The 21,973-nt window shown below is 42.4% G+C and overlaps 2 protein-coding genes across 2 annotated transcripts in view; one reads left to right on the top strand and one right to left on the bottom strand.

Annotated features, from left to right (window-relative positions):
• Window positions 1-11,333, top strand: part of ARG2 (arginase 2) — a 21,467-nt gene extending 10,134 nt beyond the window's left edge. The window contains exons 3-8 of the mRNA XM_086461979.1: window positions 3,620-3,797; window positions 4,659-4,818; window positions 8,377-8,471; window positions 8,603-8,707; window positions 10,091-10,227; window positions 11,124-11,333. Of these exons, the coding sequence (XP_086318105.1) occupies window positions 3,620-3,797; window positions 4,659-4,818; window positions 8,377-8,471; window positions 8,603-8,707; window positions 10,091-10,227; window positions 11,124-11,329 (881 nt within the window). The 3' untranslated portion in view covers window positions 11,330-11,333. The remainder of the gene's footprint in view (window positions 1-3,619; window positions 3,798-4,658; window positions 4,819-8,376; window positions 8,472-8,602; window positions 8,708-10,090; window positions 10,228-11,123) is intronic.
• Window positions 11,334-21,973, bottom strand: VTI1B (vesicle transport through interaction with t-SNAREs 1B). Its single transcript, XM_086461980.1, has 6 exons — window positions 21,859-21,973; window positions 17,608-17,666; window positions 16,245-16,436; window positions 14,749-14,922; window positions 12,891-12,952; window positions 11,334-11,822 (listed from the first exon to the last, which is right to left on the bottom strand). Exons 1-6 carry the CDS (start codon window positions 21,971-21,973, stop codon window positions 11,726-11,728), a joined length of 699 nt encoding a protein of 232 aa, XP_086318106.1. The 3' UTR covers window positions 11,334-11,725.

Here is a 21,973-nt window from a genome sequence, read left to right as displayed (position 1 = left end):
ATGTGCTGCACTGACAAATGGTGTGGATGCTGTGCTTCCTAATGAACGTAAGGAAGCTGGCTTTCCTGTCTGCCCACATCTTTTTCTAATTTTCAGAACTTGGAGCTACTGTCTCTTAAAAGGCCCAATATATATTCTTCATGTTAACTTTCTGTGCTGATTTAAAAAGCTCTTTATAGCTATTAGTACCTTAAAATAGGGAGTGCCCCCACTACCGAAGAAAGTAAGCACATATTGCTTGGTGTGGTGGATTATATGTATCTTTCACTAATGGCCAAGTAACAGCAAGATCCACCAGATTGCACTGCACTACAGCATGTCCATCCATTGAGCAGTTTCTGTGTTGGGCAAAATAACGTTGATGAGAACGATTTAGTTTAATTTCTTTAAATCGAAACTATGTGCAAGCAGGCAGATGAAATGGAAAACAATTTGGGTCCTTAAGTGTAAGACTAATAGAAACTAAGAAAATACATCAATAATTACTTTAATAATTTGACATAAATTCTTCATCTTTGCAGTTCAGTAAGCATTAGGACAACTGTACATGTTTAATCTCTAATATCTGGTCAAATCTAGTAAATAGATGTGCACACATGCACATACACACCCTTCTAATCACTTCAGGATACACTGTTTATCTATGTACTGTGAAAATGATGTGTGTGTGTCTATTTACTAAGCTTTCCTGTTGCCTTGAGGTCATTTAATCATAGCTTTCAAAACTCTAGGCACAACTAAAAAAAAATAGTAGGAAGAAAAGATACTGTTAATGCTCAAGGACTGGATTAGTGTGTAATTATGAGATTTAACTGTATCTTAATCAGCCATTGGGTAGTTGGCTGAAAACATTTCCTATCACCCTGTGAAAGCTTGAGCTATCCTCCACAAGCACATAAAAACAGTGGGCTGAAATAAGAGGGAAGCATAAAGCTGAGGAAAAAAAAGCTGCTACAAGGTTTATGAACTTTTATCTGAACAACAATAAACATTTGAAGATGGTAAGAAAAACTGAAGGCATCTATTGTCTTTAACAGACATCATGCCTTTTTATAAAAATAGAGAGAGGCATCTTAATGTAGGAGGTAGGAGAGTACCATTTGTCCACAGGTGGACAAGATCCCAGAATTCTGGACCCCAAAAGTGTGTGTGTCTGTCCATCCATCTCTACCATACCCCCACTAAGCTGTATGAACATGATGTGATCGTAAGAAACAAATGGCTTTTTTATTCAGAAGCTGAACCAAGTCTTTTTGCCTTACAAATGCGGACTGGGAGGAGGTCAGGGTAAAGAAGAAAGAAATGCTTGAACATGAGTGATACTTCTCTAAAGCCATTTGCTAGAAACTGCCGTGTTTGGCCTGCCTTCAGTGTAACCTAAAGAATCTTAACCGACTCCTTGAAGCGGTATGAAAGATGGCATGGTTTGTTCTTTGTTTTACACTGATCTAAACATGGGGCTTCATGATACAATTTCCTTTTATTCTTTTTCATCCTTTAATGGGTAAAAATACTGTGATGCACTTGTATGTCCTGTGAGAGAGAACAAAACGTATGTGGCAGTCCTTCCTTCCATTACACTGTAATGTGTTGTCCTGCAATGTGTAAGTCACTGAATGCAGCTCCCAACCGCAGCAGCTTTACTTCCCACAGATATCAGAGGTATTAAACCAAAGGTATTACTAACTTGTACAGCATCTCCAGAAGCTCTTGATACCTATTGAATGACCCAGTGTCTTGAAGTCTTACTTCCAAAACTTGTTTCTTGGGCATGCTCCCATACTTTCATCAGACCTGGTGTAGCAGGGTGCATATGCATGAGGAGTAGCCTTGCAGGAAGACACAAATGAAAAAAAGATTTTTGACATTCACTGAACATCTCAGCACTTGCAATTCTTTTCTGATTCTGCACTGCAGCAGAATGAAACGGAGGGTAAAAATGTAACTGGTCACACAGAGATCAGATAGCACACTGAAATCTGAACAAAATGGGCTTGAAATTCCAGAGCCGCCATCCTGCTGGCTAATTAGGTATTGCCTAAGGGAGGAAAAAATGCTGCCGTGTGCCTGTGTTGCCTTTTGAAAAACAGGGAGTGCTTTGTCACTGTCCTGCTTTAAGTCTCTGCAGATAATGTGTTTTCTTACAGTGGCTGAGACTACATTTATTTAATCCTTTGTCAAGTAGCTGTGCTCAGCTGACGTGTCGTCTCCTAGCAAATACCCTAACATATGTCCATCTGTGTCGCTGCTGTAAAAAGTATGCTTGCCTATTTCCCAGCCACCTAATTCTCACAAGTGACTCAACCATTTTCCTTCATTCTTTTCACCAGTCAAAGCTCCTGTTGAAATTACAATAAAGTCATGTTTTTCTCAATGCTACTTCTACATTATTTCCACCAAGCAAATTCAGAGTCTGTTTCCTAGACGTTAGAGTAAGGGCTTAATGGAAATTAAGCAGAAAACCCAGAGCCCCAAGTGGGCTCTTTCTTCATGTTGATTTGCTTGCCTTAATTTTTCAGATTGCCCTGTTAGGCACAGGGTAGCTAAAGGCAAAATGTCAGGCGCTAGCCTGGATGCTTAGAGCTGTGAACAGACTAGTGATTCTGAGGAACAAATGGGATGGGCATGGCTGGTATTCAGGGGGGGTCTTGATTTATTAAGCCACTATTGGTGTAGCTGTAAATACCTTGGGGCCTCTACAGTCCTCATCAGTGCCTGCAGCGACAGGCCTATCTGAAACTGAGAGGCTCTGGCCTGGAAATCCTGTTGTAAATCTTGGTATCTAGATAACTGTTAAGAAAGCACATGGTATGGGACAGGAGAGCTTCAAAGGATAAGCTCTGTAATGTGTACAAAAGAGAATTAAACTTTAAATGCAGCCAATTAGTAAGTATGCTCCCAGTTGGGTGGAGGAGGGGAAACAACACTCAAAAATGTTCCCTTGTTTCCTGATCTGTGAAGTGACTCCTTTTCAGGGTAAGTAGACAGAAATCCATTTTAGGAAAGGCTGAGTCTTAGAGCCAGAATGTTGTCAGGCTTCAACAGCCAGTTCAGTTGTAACTGGCAATGATAGAACCTCAAAGAGGGCTGGGATCATAAGCCCCAGAATTAAAATGCCTTTAGAAACTCTTGTGTTGAAAAAATGGACAGGTTCTCTTACAAAGAGCTAGTGCGTCCTCCATGGAGTTGCCTGGAAGTTCTGTAAGAAAATTTCCATTATTAGTAACTTGGCACTTTTGTGCTGAAGCAACTGAGCATATTTAAGGCTGTTACTACCTGTCTGATAGGGAAGGAAGACAGCAATACAAACGGTACTTTTTCATGTTAAAATTGCTGAGAAATAATTAAAAAAACCCAGACTTTTTCTAGGTGACTTTCTATCATTGTCGTATCTATCTCATCACTAAATTAAAGCCACAATGCTATCTTAAGCTTTCGAGCCTGTAAAGTTGTGACCTGGTTGTTTGCAAGTGCATGCAAATAGTCAAATTAATCCATTCCCTTCCCGTCGTTCCTTTCATACATGCCCAGCTGATTTTCTGAGGGCACCATATTTTGAACATTTCTCTGGGCACTTTTTAAAGTAACTCATTTTCTCCTTTTGCTGCTCTGTTTCCAGGATGCCAAGTGTATGACTCTGGAGACCTGAATTTCACTCAAGTTCCCAATGATGAACTGTACAACAACCTGATTTTGTATCCACGGTCAGTGGGTTTAGCCAGCCAGGTATTGGCCGATGCTGTAAGCAGAGCAGTAGCCGCTGGACACAGCTGTGTGACTATAGGAGGTGATCACAGGTGAGCTGAAATAGAAGCAATCAGCTGCAGCTTGACACTTGGGGTATAAGATTTTAGTTAAAAAGGGGAGGGTGGGAAGAACTTGGGGTCGTTTCCTGCAGTACCATAGGACAGCAGCATTTCAGTCTTATTGCTGGAGCTTTTAGGGTGCAACACAGAAGACAGCTACAAAAATCTGACCTTCTAAGGCAGTGTGGCTTAGTTCCAGACTGTTTTGTGATCTGCAGGCATACAAATGAGGTTTTCCTGTTTGGGAAAGTTTGTGTCATCAGGTCCCTTTAGGAACTGTTGCGGTTTCTTTATTGCTGAATGTTTAGTGATGTGTCTCTCTTGCCCCTCAACTCTCAGGATGTTGGCTCTTAGGATGAGTTTGTAATACCTGTACACAGACCATTTTGTAATAGATCTTACAACGTGTCAATCTTTCTCCTCTTTTTCGCTAACCTTTGGTCTGAGAATTGGTTGGAGAAGGTAGGGCATGTAAGAATGAATTGTGGGGGATGGTGTCATGACTGGAACCAAAAGTGGGTGAACAGCAGAAGTGATGAGCAAGTACACTAGATCTTCTAAGAGATCATTTGGAGCTAGAACAGGTGAAGATTAGAGTGTGGGAAGGGTGACATTGGAGAGAGAAGAGAGCTCTTTCTCATCTGTCTGTACCAAGTATAGTCCTGTAGAGTTAGTTGGAGTCTCCTGGAATCATGATAGTAGTTTGTGTGGGGTGCACCCCTTACTGCCACAGAAGTCTGATGTGTTGAAACATGACAACGTTGCTGACTGAAGCTGCAGAGACTTCCCAGTGTCCTTGTAGTTGTTCTGAAGGAGAAATGGTGACTAAAGTCTTTGCTCCTGTACTTGCAGCTTGGCACTTGGTTCTGTCAGTGGCCATGCACGGCAGTGCTCACACCTTGGTGTGATCTGGGTGGATGCGCATGCTGACATCAACACCCCTCTTACAACTCAGTCTGGAAGCCTCCATGGACAACCCCTCTCATTTCTCTTGAGAGAGCTTCAAGATAAAGTGAGTATGTCGCTTGTACAGTTACCCTGCACTGAAATCCTCCCAGCATTTTACTTTTTCTGTTGTGAAGTGCTTTGTTATCTGCTGCAAAGGCATACCTTTTTTATCTGAGTACAAGCAAAAATACGTATTCTTTGTGTGTGTACACATGCACATAGACACAGTACATGTAAATATAGATACACAACCACTTAGAAACAAGAATGAGAGAAAGCTTTTCTTTGTGTTAGCACCCTTGTGGGTTGTACAGTAAGGAGTTCACACAAGCTGTACGCCGCAGCCGGCCACACTGCCATTCCCGCATAATGAGCGGAGTTGGTGCTGAGGCTGTGCAGTGGCACCAGTTCCACAAGCTGAGCAAAAGCGGGAACCTTCCTCCCCCCCCCAGCCCAGCCTGTGAGAGCTGAGCTGAGCTCCCCTCTAGCAACAGCTCTCTCCTGCATACCTTGCACGCTGCTTCTGCTTAGTTTGGCTCTTCCATGCTTTGACAGCCTTGGGGCCTGACAGGGGCTGTTCTGGCATGATCGCTCCCAACTGGTTGCGCTGGTGTTGGCTCCGCTGGCAAATACTACAAATCGGAACAGCTGTACCAGCTTACGGGGTGCTTGTAAAGAGACAGGCTTTGTCTTCGAGAGGTCAGACTATCAAAAAGAGCTGGTTACTGAGGCACAAGGAGTGTGCATGGCCAGTTTTTGCTGCTGTCAGGATGCTGAATAGCAGGTTGACCTAAGGCCTACGTATCCTTCTTGGCTTAGCTTTACTTTTCCTCCTCTACTTACCCTTCTTAGACTGTATCTCCCTGTACCGGTATCTGCAGCACCTACTGCAGACCCTACAGCGGCAGCCTGCGCGCTGCTCCTAGCTGGGGCCTTTGCAGCAGGAACTCACTGAGGGCAATTTGCTTCTGCTGAAGCTTAGGCTGGAGCGTGGGAGCAGGATCAACTGCAGGTTGAGAATGGATTGTGGAGCTGCAGAAAATCTGACTATTTTATTCTGATGCTTTGCACTGCTACTCATTTCTCTTGGATTTCTTTTTTCTCACTGATAAATGTTCGGGGTGCTGTGTTGATGGAAGTATGCCTGTTCCATGGAAGACCAAGCATGTTTAATGTCCTTAGGGCTACTGAAGATACCATTGTGTTAGTACCTGTTTGGCATAGCAAGATGCTATCATGTAGTAAACCTCTTCTGCTTTCCTCCTGCGAATTCTTTTGAATTAATTCCATCCACAAGTCAGAGTCATTTGATGCTTTTACATATTCTGCTCTTGCTAATAATTCTTGTATGGTCTCTACGAACATGCCAGCATTCCCAAAGTAATGCAAAATTAGCGGGGCTTCTTGAAATCCCCCCAGGACATAAGAAGGTCAGTATAAAACATTACTGTATTTCTAATTCCTTGCCCATAAAGTTAAAGGGGGGGATATTTTTTTTTTCTTTTTGGCAACTGTACCCACTTCTGCAGGAGAGCTAGGAAGAGCAAAAGAAAATGCTATAAATTTTGGAGCTCGCCTAAGGTGAAGAAGACTTTATGCCTTGGTGAGAACAGAACAAAGCCAGGCCAACAGCTGAGGAAGGAGGAGAAAGGCAGAATAAGACATCCTGCCTTCCTCTCTTGTCAGTAGGACTAAAGTATTTAATCAGCTTCCTGTGTATATGCTGTTGATTTCTGGTCTGCTGGGCTCCAGTTCTTGAGCAGCACAGAAAAGCAGTGTTTTAGGGTTTTTTTTAGAGCTACTAAAAGAGTACTGTGAGCTTTCTGGGGTCAGTGGGGGAGCAGGCCTCTTGCCAGCAGCAGTAGTGAAGAAAGAGTAAGATTAGGCTACACTTAGAGGTGAGTTAGTCAGGTGTGGTGCTGGTTATGAGCTTGTATCACAAGCCCGCCTAAGTTCGAGCTGTTGGGAAGCCTATGCAGAAACATGGTGTGTCCCCTATATGTATATATGTATATATCTACGCACATAACTAACTATAAAGTCATGCATCTGGCTATGAAATAAAATAAAGCATTTGGCCAGGCTGCTGTAGAACAAATGCTGGTGTTGCTTGCACAGTCTGTTCACAGTCCATCAGCTGCTACCTGTTTCTCCAGTCAGCTTCACAGAAGCACTGCTTGGTACTCCTTAAGGCAAGGTGGCACTTGGGGTTTCAAAGTACTTTTAAATTAGTTTTCTTATTTTAAGGGAAAAATACTTATGAATCTGATCCTTTGACTTGCATTCCTCAAATGAAGCATTCATGTCAGGGCTCCTCAAACCATTCCAACTAACATCATGAACTGCTGTTAGTAACTTCCCATGAAAACACCTGCACCTTTATCTGATGCCTGTTCAGTTTTACTATCAGTAACTCCTTTTCTATCCCAACAAAGTCAAAACAGAGCCTACCAAAGGAAGTTAAGGCATTCCATTTTCTTTATTGAACGAGGAAGAGGTATAATTAAAAATGGCAGTATTAAATCTATAAAATCATTGATACTAGAGAGTATCTGACAATATCATCAATACTGTGCTTGGCTAATGGTATGGTTAATTGAGTTTTGCAGGTACTGCCTCATTTCTGAGACCTGAATTGTTTTTCCTAGTGCTCTCCAATTCATTTATCCCTCATCTGAATTCGTGACTGCAGAAAAGTTTCTGGTCATTGCCCTGGAGTAACAAATACTTTTATTTTATGTGCTTATTTAATCTCAACGTAATTAACTATAGCTATGGGTGTGTTAGCCTTTAAAAACAAAATCAGAATATAATTAGTAATTGAGCAGTGTAAGAGGGAAGCAAAGCTTTCTTGCTGCTTGACAGCTGTGTTGGCTGTAGCAGTTTTTGGAGCTGGGAGAGGAAGAGAAACTTGAGTTAATTTAAAGCACTCCTTAAATTAGTAGATACTACTAACTGAAGGATTTTTGTAATTGCATACCATAACTACTTAATTACCAAAGCTGAAAAATTATGACCTCATCATCTCTCATTTGCTGTTCAAGACCTGCTCCCTTCAGCTCTGCATTAAAAAACAGTACAATGTAGCCCAGTGTGGAGGCCCAACTTCTTGTCATGCCTTTTTTTTTTTTTAACTTCCCACTTTCAATTTGTCCATCTTCAACATTGTTTTTGCAACAAAGTTTGCATGACTTTTGGTGAGTCTCCTAAAAAGATACAGTTGCCTTGGTTTTTAGTCTTCAGTGAAGTATGCTGTTACATAGCATTACCATGAAATGCACTCTGTAAGTAAGTGATCTACATCCAGGCATCTATTTTTTTATCATTCCTCCTTACATTCACTGATGCTATTTACCTATTGCTTGGGGTTTTGGGCTTTTTATTCCTCCTCTTCAAACTGGAAAATGTGGAAGAGTTAAAAACTTCATCCATTAACATTCAGCTTGGGTACAGTGGTATGACAGAGGTAAGGGCTGATTAGATCAGCAAGCCAAATTCTCCAGTGATGAAGTTTCTCTCTCTAGACAAAGAAAGGATGCTATAAATAAATACAAAGTTTGAGGGAAGCATTAAATATCTAGTTACATATTAAACTAAGCTAATACCAAACCTTTGCTTGCAGGTACCACAACTTCCTGGCTTTTCCTGGCTAAAGCCCTGCCTTTCAGCATCTGATATCGTGTACATTGGTTTGAGGGATGTGGATCCTGCTGAATAGTAAGTTGATTGAGATGGAAGGATTTTTGTAAAGACTGAAGTTCTGAGCTTCTTCCCACACCTGGCTGTTCACAGGGGGTGCTAGATTTAAGGTCAGGCCAGTAATGGGTCTAAAAAATTTATTTTAACAGCTATATTTTGAAGAACTATGACATCCAGTATTTTTCCATGCGGGATATTGATCGCCTTGGAATTCAGAAAGTTATGGAAAGGACATTTGAACAACTGATGGGCAGGTAACAAACCATTACCTGATATAAACTACCCTTAACATCACTTGTTGAGTATCTACTTTTCTGAAAGCTATTTAAGTGAAGGTCACTCTTGATGTAAGGCAGCCTAACAGAACTGTGGCAGTGTCCAGTAAATACTGAAGTCTTAGCACTGGCTTTAGTCCTTGACTTCCACATCTTCAACTGTTCCACAGTGTTTGGCAAAAAGCTACGAGACAGGTTACATTAGTAACTACAGTTGTGGCTCTGGAGGAATTCTGCATTTTGCTGCAGTTGGGCAAGATGTTTGAATCAACTCAGAGTCTAGGGTACATGGTACGCTTCTAAAAATATATACAGCAGCCTGACAGTAGGCGATGTAGGAGCATTTGATGCTTTCCTCCTTAGACTCTGCTCACATATGCTGCCCTGATGACCGCTGCCACTTTCAGTTCAGCTAGTGAAGTTGACCATAACCATTCCCGGACTTCCTGGACTTAAATTCACTACAGAAGTCTTTGACCCTGTTCAGGTGTCTGGGGACACACGAAGAGGGTCAGAGTTAGAAAGTGTAACCTCTCACCACAGGGTAGAACAGAGTCCCGTAAGCAGAAGGTGGCCCATGGATCTGTGCTGCATGCTGGCATATCTAAAGGTGCGCTGACCCTTCCCAGCTGCAGCTGTGCCGAGTACAGGAGTTGTTAATCCAGCTGCCTCTCACTGCAGATGCTCAGCAGGAAGCTGAAAGTACACAGTCTGCCACTCAAATAGCTCAGCTGAGTGACAAGCAGGGTTAGGTTTATGAAGCTGTCGTGAGTTGCCAGACTTCATGGAGTAAGTAAGTAACTAACATTTTAGGTTTGAGATTAGCCTTCAGTTTTTCATCAGCTGGGCTTACGCAGCAGAGTCTGGAGGCAGCCTTCAGCTATTGATCTGAAAAATGCAGGATGCCCCATTCATCTGGATGAGCTATGAAATCCTCAAGCTTGGTGCTTCCTCCATTCTAGAAGCCCTGCAAATCAGTGTTTCAGCCTTTCACCCTGGCTTTCTGTACAAAAGGAGAAAAGGCCAGATTGTCATACATTCCTCTACATTTTTCCAACTAAGGAGACAAATACCAGATAAGATGGTTAGAACTAAAGTACTTGTCTTCAGCCAAAGATGCAGATGCTCAGCAAAACTAGAAAGACAAACTTCTGTACTAGGGAAAGTTCTGAGCTAAGAGATGTTTTGGAGTCCAAAGATACTAAAAAAAAAAGTCCTTTCCAAATGTATGTAAGACATACTGTAGGACTTAGGGGGACATTGAGCATGATGCTGCTTTGCAGATCAGCCTGGACAGTAAGAAATGCACGTAGAAGGAATTTAAGGTTCTGAGATTGCTTTTCTTGTTTTGTTCTGTCTCAGGAGACAGAGGCCAATTCACCTGAGTTTTGACATTGATGCTTTTGACCCCTCACTGGCTCCAGCAACTGGAACTCCTGTTCTAGGTGGATTAACCTACAGAGAAGGCATGTACATTGCAGAGGAAATACACAACACAGGTAGGAGTCGACCAGCAGTACTGGACTAAGCAAGGACAGGACAAACTACACAGAGCTCATTGATGATCTTCCTGTGTAACTAGATAGTAAGATAAACGTAGTCAAAGCTAAGGTGCCTGCAGTGTCCATATAGCCTTCAATAAGGAAAAAAGAAGGGCTAGGGTTCAGCCCTAGCCCAGGTGTTGGAAGCAGCGTAATCATCGACAACTTCAACTTAGCAAAAGTAAATCAAATCCATAATATATTAACTAATGCCAAAAATTACTTGGTCATCTTGTAGAATACTGTCCCCTATTCCTAAACACATGAGGTGAGATGCAAAAATGGGCATCTTGGAAAAAAAAATGGATGCAAACAATTTTTAACAGTTTGAAGTTCCATTCTAGGATTCAAGGCTAACAAATCAAGCTTTCACTAAGTATGCTGCAGTTGATTCAATATATGAGAACTTTCTTCCTTAAGCCATGGAGTTTTTATTTAGCGTGTTTAAACACAGTTATTTGCAGTAAAAGAAGGAAAAAAACCCAACCAAAGAGTCAATAGGATCGTGAATAGGATGGCAAAAAATACTGGGTGAGACTATTTTATATCCCATAGATTTTGGACTGGGACAAAACAAGGTTAAAACCATTCCTCTCATAAGTGTGTAAGGAACATCAAACTGCCCTGAATGCTAAAAGCATGAACGAGTGAGGCAGTGACAATGTAAGAAAGAAGCAAATGAAAACCACAAACTTGCATCTAAGAATGATAACCTCATCCCTCACTTGAGAGCCAACTTCACTTGTCTAAGGGGTAGAGTAGGTCACAAGCTCAAATACAGACTTGCTGGAAAGGAAACCCTATTAGAGACTTTACCCTTTCACAGTAAACAAAGCTGCAAATCATTTTCACAGGAATGCTTTCAGCTGTAGACATGGTGGAAGTCAATCCACTGCTTGGAGCGTCTCAAGAGGAAGTGAATGCAACTGCTAGTCTTGCAGTCGACGTGATAGCAACTTGCTTTGGGCAGACAAGAGAAGGAGCACACACCGCTTTTGATGAACTCCCAACACCCAGTTCTCCGGATGAATCTGACAGTGAAGAGCAAGTGAGGATTTAAGAACCCAAAGGGCTGGGTACATTGGACATTACAGAGCTCTGCCGAGGCATGTGAGTGAATAGATTGTCAACACTTGGCAAATACTGTTAACTTCTCAATTTTTAAATAAACTAGCTTTTCCACTGATCAGTGGCTACTTTATTACATACCAAGATTTATTCATTTAGTTAAATATATACAAATTGAGACAATAAACTATTTATTACCTTCTTGTTAATCTTACCAGTAGTTCAAGTCTGTCTCTTGTGTTTTCCTGTTACGCCCATTCTCTGTCTTTCTAGTATCAGTACAGTTTCATGCTGTCTTGTGAGACAGTTCAATCCTCAGACACTCAAAGGGAACAGACAGCCCATCCAGTTCCTCAAGAGTGGAAAAGCTCATCTCAGTCATGAAGATTCATCTGCTGCGAAAGAACTTGTAGTAGACAACACCTCCTAGGATGGCTAGCTCCAGGACGATGATAATTGACAGCAACAACTTATTAGTGGTAACTCTAGAATTTTAAAAAAAAAAATCCAAAGATAGCTTTTTTCCCCCCCACCTTGATTATGAAAGCAGATTCTAGATAATCTGATCACCCTCGTACCTTCAATAGGTATAGTCCCTGTTTCAGCTAGACCCCAAAGTGCTATTCAAATAGCTCTTTAACAAGCAGAAAGGGACAAACTCTGTAGTTTCCTACTCATGTTTTCCTGGAAATTCTGCTTAAGTCTTTACTTCAACAGTAGCAGTTCTGTTCCTCTTCCCCCACCCTGCATAAGGCAGATCATTCTGGTCTGTACATGCCTTCTCAGTCCATTAAGGAAAGAGGAAAACAGCTGCTGAACTCCCGTACTAAACCCTGTGGTGCTTTTACTTGGAACCATGTAGTAGAAAGCAAAACTATGAAACCTCAAAATAACATACTTCTACTATTGAAAGTTACACAGTTGCCATCACTGCCTTCAGCACTGGGTATAAGGGAAAGGTTGTTAGGCCAGAAGTACCTACTGGAAATATCCCTATAAACCCAGGTCACAGGGTATAATTAAACTGTATAGTTAAGAAACTGTAAATACACTGAAGCAGCCAAGGCTTTAATTATCAAAATAATATATGGTCAGGCTCAGAGTTTCTCACAGGAACGTCTAGCTACTCCAGGGCATTACTGCAGGCCAAACACATTTGTCCGTGTCATCAGCCATCTCACATGCTTAGTGCTGCAGTGATTTATGGCACAGCTTTTTCCAGCCTCAGTAACAAGGAGTTGCATCTGAAGTTACCATTAACTTGCTTACATCCTCCCTGCAATTTATCATGTGAGAGAGATGGTTAAAGACCCTGTATTACCCTAAATAAGCAGCACAAATTCAGTAGTGTTCAACTACCTCTACTCCATTAAGTAATTGCCGGAGGGGAGAAAAGACAAATTAGCATCGGCACATGGGCGCACCTTCTCTTTACACATTCCCATACCACCTCCCAGTCCCAGCTGACACTCCAGTCTTTATTTTTTTGCCTGAAACTGGCAGGCAACTGTGCCACCTGCCGAGTGCTGCACCAGGCCAGTTGCACTACTCACCTCCTGGACATGGAACGTAGAATCTTGCGACTCCTGCTCAAGTTCTCGCTTGTATTCACCAACTAAGAAGAACCAAAAGTTATCTGTCAGTTGAACAAGTATACAGCTACTCTGTAAAGATGCACCTGGAAGGAGTTGGCGTTGAAATGTTGCAATTAATGAGACCAAGGCTAACCATGTATTCTCAAAATTCAGATACAACATTGTTCGCCGCACACAATACAAGCTGGAAGCATTGTCTCCTTTCTAAGAAGGAAATAAGACAGTGTACTTTCCCTTAGATACATAAGACAATGTGCAATTTAGGACCACTTTCTGCCCCTTTAGCTAATTTACAAATATCAGAAAGTTGGTATTATCCCCTTTCATTAATTTATTCCAGTTGTTGACACCAGAATAAAATGATACTGACATGTTCTCCCCAGTGTGTATCTGGAACTGTCTGTAATGCTGTTTAATTTCCGGCAAAGAACCAGCTGCACTGACAGGTCTAAGTGACCCAGTGGATACGAGCTCTGAACTGTTACCAGATAATCCATTTCAGCTTTGTAATGCTCTGAAATGAGCTGTCGAGTACTTCTCAGTCAGCTATTAAGAAGCAGTTAATTGAGGTTAAAGACAATAACAAAGCTGTGGGATCCTGACGGTTCGTGAGACATGATGTATGGCTGCTGGAGGTCTCCAGCTAGAAGATTTCACTATTCCACTTCCAAACCTTCCCAGGCAGTGAAAGGTAAGCCAGGTCACTTAGCACCACAGACGCCTGCCTGCACAATTCCTCTGTAGTTTAAGTTATTGCTGTCAACCACGGAACTGGCCCTGTAGGCACATTACTTGGCACTGAGATGGCCTGCACCAAGCTGGGGAGAAAACTACCAAGTCCATTCGAAGCACACTAGATTTCCAATCTTTGCTATGAAAGACCAAGCAAGAAGAAAGTGTGCTGCTAGTTGGAATGTGTGGTTAATACAATTCCTCCACACAATGCCTAAAAGGCTCACAATGAAAGTCACAGCTTCATGAACAGTCTGCAGATAGACTGACATGCCTGAAGGGCTGTAATGGTTTTATTAGAGAAAGAATAGACAAAAACTATACCTACAAATCTTAAGATCTCATCTCCTTTCCTGCTCCCCAACCCAAATTTGGGAGCAGGGCAAATCAAATTCTGACTGAAACTGACAAACTACTTCAATGGAAAAGCTACAGGCTTTGTTGCAATGAGCAGAGACACCTCCCAAGAAAAGGGACCTTGCACACAGAAAATCCCATCAGTTCGTTACTTCAAAAACCAGATTCTCAGTTTTGCCTACATGCGTAAACAAAACAACCACACTACTTTTTAAAGCTTCCACAGTAGAAGCAGAGCTACTTAACCCAAGGATGAGGACTAGGCATCTTGTCTTTCTCCCACCTTAGCTACAAATACTGGAAGGTTAGTAATTAAGTAATGAAGCTTCTATTGATTTTGATTTCATTAGAAGAACTTGCTAACTTCCTCCCAAATCTAAACCTTTACTAGTAACTAGAGTTGAGCAACTCCTCAGTATTTTTTTTAATCTGCAATTTTTTCAGTAATGCTGTTTGGTTTTTTTTTTTTTAGCAGGTTCATAGGTCTGACATCCAATCTTGCACACACACAGAGCAGCAGACATTTGGCCATCATGATTTAGGCCCTTCGACAGTCATTATTTTCCTGTTATGAGCACAGCATAGAAATATGGCAGCCTGGATTTGGTCTGTAGAAACAACGATTGGATTACCATGTCTAGGGAGGCCTGAGTCATTACTGGCATACAGTTCCCCCTAAGCTAACATCAGGTTGTTTCAGCACAACGCCCGCAGCTTCTCTGCTTACTCTGCTCTTGGTGCGTTCCAGCTGCTCCCGCTGCTCCCCAAGCTCTTCAATTATATCGGTGCCAATCTGATCTGTTTCGGCAGCAATTCGGTGCGAGCGCTCAATGCTCTGACTGGCTCGGTTCAGGCTGTCTGTTCCCTGGAGAAGGAGCACCCTCTGTGACTGCAGATTAGTCTGAAAAATAATGTATGCTTAACTATTAAGCACAAAGACAGGGGTGTTTGTTAGCCTTCTGACATACTTAAAAGTTAGGCCGTGACTCTGTAGGCCATCCATTTGTATAAGCTGTACACGCTGCTTATGTTAACTGAGGTAGCCCAGTTAATTTTGAAAGAGTTCTTGTTCACATTGTAAGATTATGGCCAAATCTGGTTAAACCTTGAAAAAGAAGGACACACAGCTAAGGAGTTACAAAAACCTGTCTTTGCAAGAATTTACTCTTCCATCGAAGAACATTTACATGAAAATAGTATCTTTGCTTTCCAGAAGCTGACTCCTCCATCCATTTGAACCTAAATTCAGTCTTATTTGTGACTTTACGGTTGGTTGCCAGGGAGATCATTAAGAGTTTACAGTCAAAAGGATTAGGAACAAACAGCACTAACAGATGGGCTGCTAAGTAGCAAAGATCCTCTTTTAATGCCAGTAGCCTCCACTAGAAGATAAGACATATTTGCTGACCTTGGGGTCAAAAGGTAGCTCAAAATAAAGTATTTTCTTAAGCTTCAGAAAGCCTAATCTACCACCCTGCTCTCAGGTTTTAGAAGAACCAACAAAAAGGAATTGAAAGCAAAAATTTACCAAGCTACTGCAGAATGAGATACTAAGAGCCTCCCTCAAACCTTCTTTATTTGAGGCAGACCTCCACGAGCTTTCTGCACAGATTACATCACTTTGAAGATAATAAGCAGATTCAGCCTCACTAGCTCAGGTATATCTAAGCGTATCTGGTAAACAAAGAAATTGGCGTATTTCTTGCGGTGCAGCAGCACATCCACAGCGACCAAAGTGCTAGAGGATGACTTCCTGTATTTTCTAGAAATTATTTACTCTGAGATTGCTTAAAAGAGATTTTTCCCAAAGAACCTATACAGCGCACAATTCACACACTTTGCTAGTTTTGGAGACTAAAACTAGATCAGTGACCTTTCTTCTCAGCCAGTAGCATCACTTTTGTGTTTGCACTGCTGTAGGCGAATGACTAAATAAAGCATTTCAGTACAGACTGCTGGGTAAGTTACTAACCGCATGGCGTTCGAGGAGGTCCTTTTGATTATACTCCTATCTTTGGTTTAGAACAGAAAAGCTCTCCTTTGAGTTCCAGGTGGTGTTTCTCCTCCCTGAGATATTCATGTTACACGCAGAGAGATATACAGGGAGTTATACAAGCACAGAAGATAAGTGGATTAAAGTAGAAATGCTGTAAACAATACATCTGCAATATTGTTTTAAAACAATCACAGCAATGTTAAATAAAACTTCTATCTAGTTCTCACACTCTGTTCATTTTCTGTGGAGAAGATTCCGTATTTCATATCGCCTTGACTTCCAGGGCCCAATCCCAAATCTGTGCTTCTCATCTCTCTCTGGAACATGGAGAGGTCTCTTCTGTACGCCCGGATTTTGCTCATCATTTGGTTGCGGAAAGGCAGGGGAGCATACTTCAATTCTTCCTCCATTTCCTGCAGCTGTAACGAAAGAAAATGTGTTTATTTTTTAATCCAACAAATCTATTCTTACCTGCAGCTATACTCAAAACTCACCACTAGAGGAAGGGATTCACACGTTTTGACATGATTGGGCGAGGGGGCTTAACTCCAAACCCCAAGCCCCTCATTGAGTACACCATTCTGCCTCATGCTGTTCTGCCCACCTGTGTTTTCAGATACACAAGGCCTCAAGAAAAAGAGAAAGTTAACTGCTAAGTTTAAATACTTGATTTTGTCTGAAACATCACTCTAACTTCAAAATCTGCACTTCTCACTTTCATATAGGTTAAGCATTTATAGGATGGATATTGGCTTCTCACCCTATCTATGCAACAGGGATCCATTGCACAGGTCGGTGTGCCACTAAATTCACACTCCGGACATCCTAGCCTGGCAACTGCATCAATTTTCACATCAACTTTTAGCTGGTACAAATTCACAGCGCTTAAAGCTGTCCACCAGTACAAGCTCTACGTCTCATGCATCGCTCACAGAGATACACGTCAGTAAAAGGCAGTCAGTTAGAGGAATAAAGCATCACGTTCAGCCGTGACTCAAAACAACACATTAACAGCACCTTACTAAGAAAAGAAAGCTTAAGCCATAATGTCTTGCTTAGAAAGACAAGTCACATGAGGTTCTTTCGTGCTGTTCCATGTCACCCGCTGTCCAAGAAGCCTATACAAGAAAGGTTTCAAATATTCAAGGTCCCTGGTATTTAACCATCAGAGTATTACAGAAAGATTAGATGGGTTAAGACCAGCATGAAACAAGAAAGTAGAGGCAGGGCAGGGGCGGGGGGAGCAGCAGATTCTCCACATGCCCTCCCTGCAATCTCTAGCAATTCTAATTGCACCTCTATCGCCCTCCTTTGTTCAATAAAGGGAAGGCGATACCCAAACCGAGCACTCAAAAACCCACGTGTATGAATGTCTGTCCCTGTCTGTGTATGTACACAGGCATATACAACAGGCTTGACAGACAGACACACCTATCAGATCAATTAATGATCAATTAATCAAACATTAAAAATATACAACATCTGCCAGAACAGGATCCAAAAAGAAAGCAAAATGTGGAAGTGCTGTCCTTTTTAAGGCATCAATATTTCAATCAGTCAGAAAGGCCAGGAGCCTAGACTTGTGTTTACCGTTTCATTTGCTTCACGCTGTTTTTCATCGAATTCTCGAACTAGTTTTTTCTTCTCCTCTGTGAAAGAAAAAGTAGTATGTCAGATAAACCACAGAGAAATGACAACACAATTCCGACTCAATCCATTCTAGGCAAGGAAACTGCCACGGGTGGCTGATTGCAGAGATGCCAGGTCAAAATTCAGCTCAAACAGGAACAGCCTGTTCTGAAGACAACTTTTAAGAAGGCGGGGGGGCGGGGGGGGGGGGAACAGCAGGAACCACCTTCTAAATACTGGCCACTACCTCTGGTGGACAAAAGATGTCACTTTTCAAACCTGAGATATTTTTCTGACCCATTATCTTCCAACCTCCACTGACAGAACTGCGTGTTAAAAAACACTTAACCTGAGAGAATAACAATGAGGACATGCTGGTCAACAGCTCATAAATATTTCTTATTTTTTTGCACACATTTGGCAAGATTACCGAAGGCTGAAACTGGATTCAAACAAAACTTCAAGTCAATCTACAATTCCAAGTGAGCCCTGAAGTTCCTGGTAGACAGGGCCCTCTGCATTCTCCTGGTCATAAAGTAACTGGGTAAACAGGATAAAGGTTCTAGAGTACTCGGAGACTAAGGATGCCAGCAAGGTGTCACCTCAGGTTCACGGATTAATGCCCAAATGCTTCCCTCTTCCGGAGTGACACCAGTGGTTTGAATCGGCCAACCAAACTATACATCTTCGTTGTCTGAGACAGTCATTTGCTAAGATACTTGTATCCAGGGCTTTGGAAGCCAAAGAATGGGTTTCACTGCTGTTACTCAATTTTAAAACAAAATCTTACGATGTGTATGTAAATCCATGTAAAATCCATGATCAAAGGAAGTGTAATTCTGAAATTCTCCTTATGTCAATGGAGCAAAAATAGGTTTTATAAGCATGAAGATGACCACCAGAGGGCTCTTGCAGAATACTGTGAATTACACCAAATTCTATCAGAAGTCTGATAAATATGTACTAGCCTAAATCACCTCTCTCAGGAGAGAATAAGCTAGACGTAAATAAAATTTTGGGTAGCAAAAAATGCAGATCATCAAATGCTTCCCTAGTTTGATTAAACTTAAAAGACAAAATTAAAGAAAACATTTTGAAAACATAGTTGCAGTCAAAAACTGACTGGATAATACCTTTTTACAAGTACAGTCCTCTGCAAAAGAAGCGGGTTTTATACCACTGAGTTCTCAACAGAGAATAGGAAAAAAATCTGAAGTGATCAAAACACTTTTATGTAGCTCCTCTCATATACACGACATGCCCAAGCTGTAGGCTTTCCTTTTCAGTTCAAATTCAAATTACACCCCGGAATCTAAACTGCAGAGAGCCTCAAACAGAATTAAAACCAGTCATCTAACAAGAAGCTCTGCTCTCAAGCAGTGCCCCGAATTATCACAGGCGAGGCTACACTGTGACTGTTAACGTATCACACGCTAGCTGGTACCAGGAGACGCCATTTCACATCCCAGTTCACTCAGGAGGAAACGCTGACTCACAAGGTTCCTAAACACACTCTCCTCAACTTCTTCCATGATCTGCCACCAGGTACATCTGGGCTGATGCAAGGACTTGTGCAGCTGGGTTGCGAGTAAAATCATGGACGTGAGCTGCAGGGAAGCAGCCTTCCAAAGTCAGTATTTTGTTCCGTACAGGTCACTTCACTAGCCTGACTTAAGTAGTGCCCAAACCAACTGAAACCCAGTGCAGTACTGAAAAAGCAGGATTTTACCTCCTTTCTGCCCCCCAAGTGGGTTATGAAGACACCGCACTTACCAACGAGCCGCCAAAGAAACGCTGGTTTCCAAAAGTCAGGTAGTGATGGGTTGAGAATTTTTTGTCTACATGCCCACAAGAAATCAGGCAATGTGGTTTGAAAGCTTTATACTGGATCCGGCATAAGGCAAACGCCAGAATATTTTGAGCAGTTTAATTCATATCCCTCTGGATCAAACTGTGACTCAAAGTACCTTGAGAGGACTTTTTTAATGCAGTAAAAGTAAAAAGTACGTAAGCCACAGTAACGTTACCCACATGCTCATCGACAGTTAACTAATTTATTTCCCATCAGTTAGATTCAGTTGAAAACTAGAGCTAACTGGATTAATTTAGATGAAAGTATCTATATTTGAAACTGATCCAGGTTGCTTAAAATGCCTTCTTGCACATTTGGAAGGGAAAAATTTTGTTTCTAGGTCTAGGAATTTGTTATCTTGTTCACACAGAGCGAAACAGCATTTCCAAGCCTCTGACCCTCAAAGATGTCCCAAGGACTACAGATTCTGTCTTCCCTCGAGTTTGGGAGTGTCCCAATCATCTTAAAAGAGAAGGCAAGGTATCTGGTATCTCCTCCTGAAGTTTTCAGGATCAGGTAGCTCAAAAAAATCAAGCTACATCCCCCTCCCCTTAAGTACAAGAAGCAAACAAAGCCCATTAGCGGAGTGGAACACCTCCACCAGATAGACAAATTCCTGACTTATCTTCAACTCTTTTAGAAACACTTCGCAAAAACATCACCACGATTTTTGCAGCACAGCAAAGTTAAAGAATAGAACAGTCATATTAAAATTTCATTGCACATCTGAAAAAATCAGTTTGTAATTATTTGTCATCTGTTTAAAAAAAATAATAATCTACAAGCATTGCAAAAATTGCTGCTTGTAAATACTCCAGTGAAGTCCATCGCTCAGAATTTGTTGCTCAAGACCACCCCAGTTCCATGGAGACCTGACAAGCTTTACTTCATCAAGAAACCAACCACTGTCCTTTCTACAAGGAAATACGGATTTCCTACAAGAACAGGTATTTCTTCTTTCATGCTTTTTATTCTTGTTGACCGCTAGTGAAATTGTCAGCTTTGAAAGCGGTCATTTGAAGGTTTGAACATCTTTCTTGTACCAAACTTTCTGGAAATGCTTATGACTGGGACTGTGGCCCCGAATTTAACTCATGATTAAATGGAAAGCCAAGTAAGAAATGGAACGTTAAGCTTTTCATAGCCTGTGTTGTCTAGCGCAGACTGGTATATTCTAAACAAACCATTTTTATGATCTCACACCTAAACCCATAAAACTGATCAACTCTGGGAGAATGACAAGACTACCACACAACGTGGCTGATAGCCCCTACTCATTCTTGTGGTACAGAACTCAAGCTGAGCTACAGCAGCTCATGATAACTGTGTGTCATATTCCTCATACAAAGGAAGTATTTAATCAAAGAGATTTTGTGACATTGGTAAAATTCTCCTTGTCAGATCACTTCCCTTTCCGGTTCTCAGAATACTGCCAAGTATCAAGAACTGAATTAGAAGCACAATGCTTCCTACAGAGAAGTGTTCTGTCAGAGCGTTTTACCCACTGGTGAGGTATGAAGATTACCCACAGAATCATGTTTTGCTTCTAATATAACTTCGTGTAGCTTAATGGATAGCTTTTTATAGCCTGTGGGTAGGTAGTGCACAAACCAAACTTTTAAAACAGTCATTTAAAACGCAAATCTTCTTCAGTATGTCTACAAATGGTTGTGGACAGGTGTGATAATAAACACAGTCCAACGATGACCAAAAAAAAAAAAAAAAACAAAAAAAGAAGAAATCCCAAAGCACTGCAATTTAGGCAGCTCACCTAGGAACAGCATGAAATAACATCCAAGTCACAACTCCTCCTCAGAGACCAGAGCGAAACCGAAAGCCCCCACAGCAGCGCCTGGCCACGGAGCTGAAACTCGCCCGACAAGAGGAGCTCCAGAGGAGCACAGCGGCACACCTGCAGCCCGACTTACACCTTCGGGGCTTGGCAGGCCCGGGCCCCGTACCCAAGCGCAAAGCTACCAGAATACCGCTGGAAAATAAGACACAAGGAAGCCAGACCCAGCAAAGCCACCCGCCCCCTCCAAGGAGGCCTCTGCCGAAGGCGATGCACTGAATTCCTGCCGCTGCCTTGGCAACCCTTTCCCCACACACAGGCTTTCTCAGAAGGGCTTTGCCCTCCCGCCTGCAAAACCAGGTTTATCTATGGAGAAACACCCCGGACACCCTTGCGACGGCCCTGCCGCAGGCCTCAGCCACCCGGGAGCCCGCCGGCGGGGAAGCCCCCACAGGAGGGCCCGCCGCCCCCCGGCAGGGAGGAGGGAAAAGCACCGCCGGGCCCCGCCACGCCCGCTCTGTCCCGCCACCGAGCAACAAGGGCCGGCCGCCGCCCGCCCCCGCCTCACCGGTCGCGCTGCCCCGCAGCCGCTCGGGGACGCCCCGCAGGTCTCCATGCAATCCCCGGAAGATCTCGTGCAGCCGCTCCAGGTGTTCCGAGGAGCCGGAGCCGCGGCCCGCCAT

Source organism: Leptosomus discolor, chromosome 3 (assembly GCF_034619465.1).
Source record: "Leptosomus discolor isolate bLepDis1 chromosome 3, bLepDis1.hap2, whole genome shotgun sequence".
NCBI lineage: Eukaryota > Metazoa > Chordata > Aves > Leptosomiformes > Leptosomidae > Leptosomus > Leptosomus discolor.
Note: the sequence above shows the minus strand (reverse complement) of the source record. Positions and strands in the feature narration are given on the sequence as shown.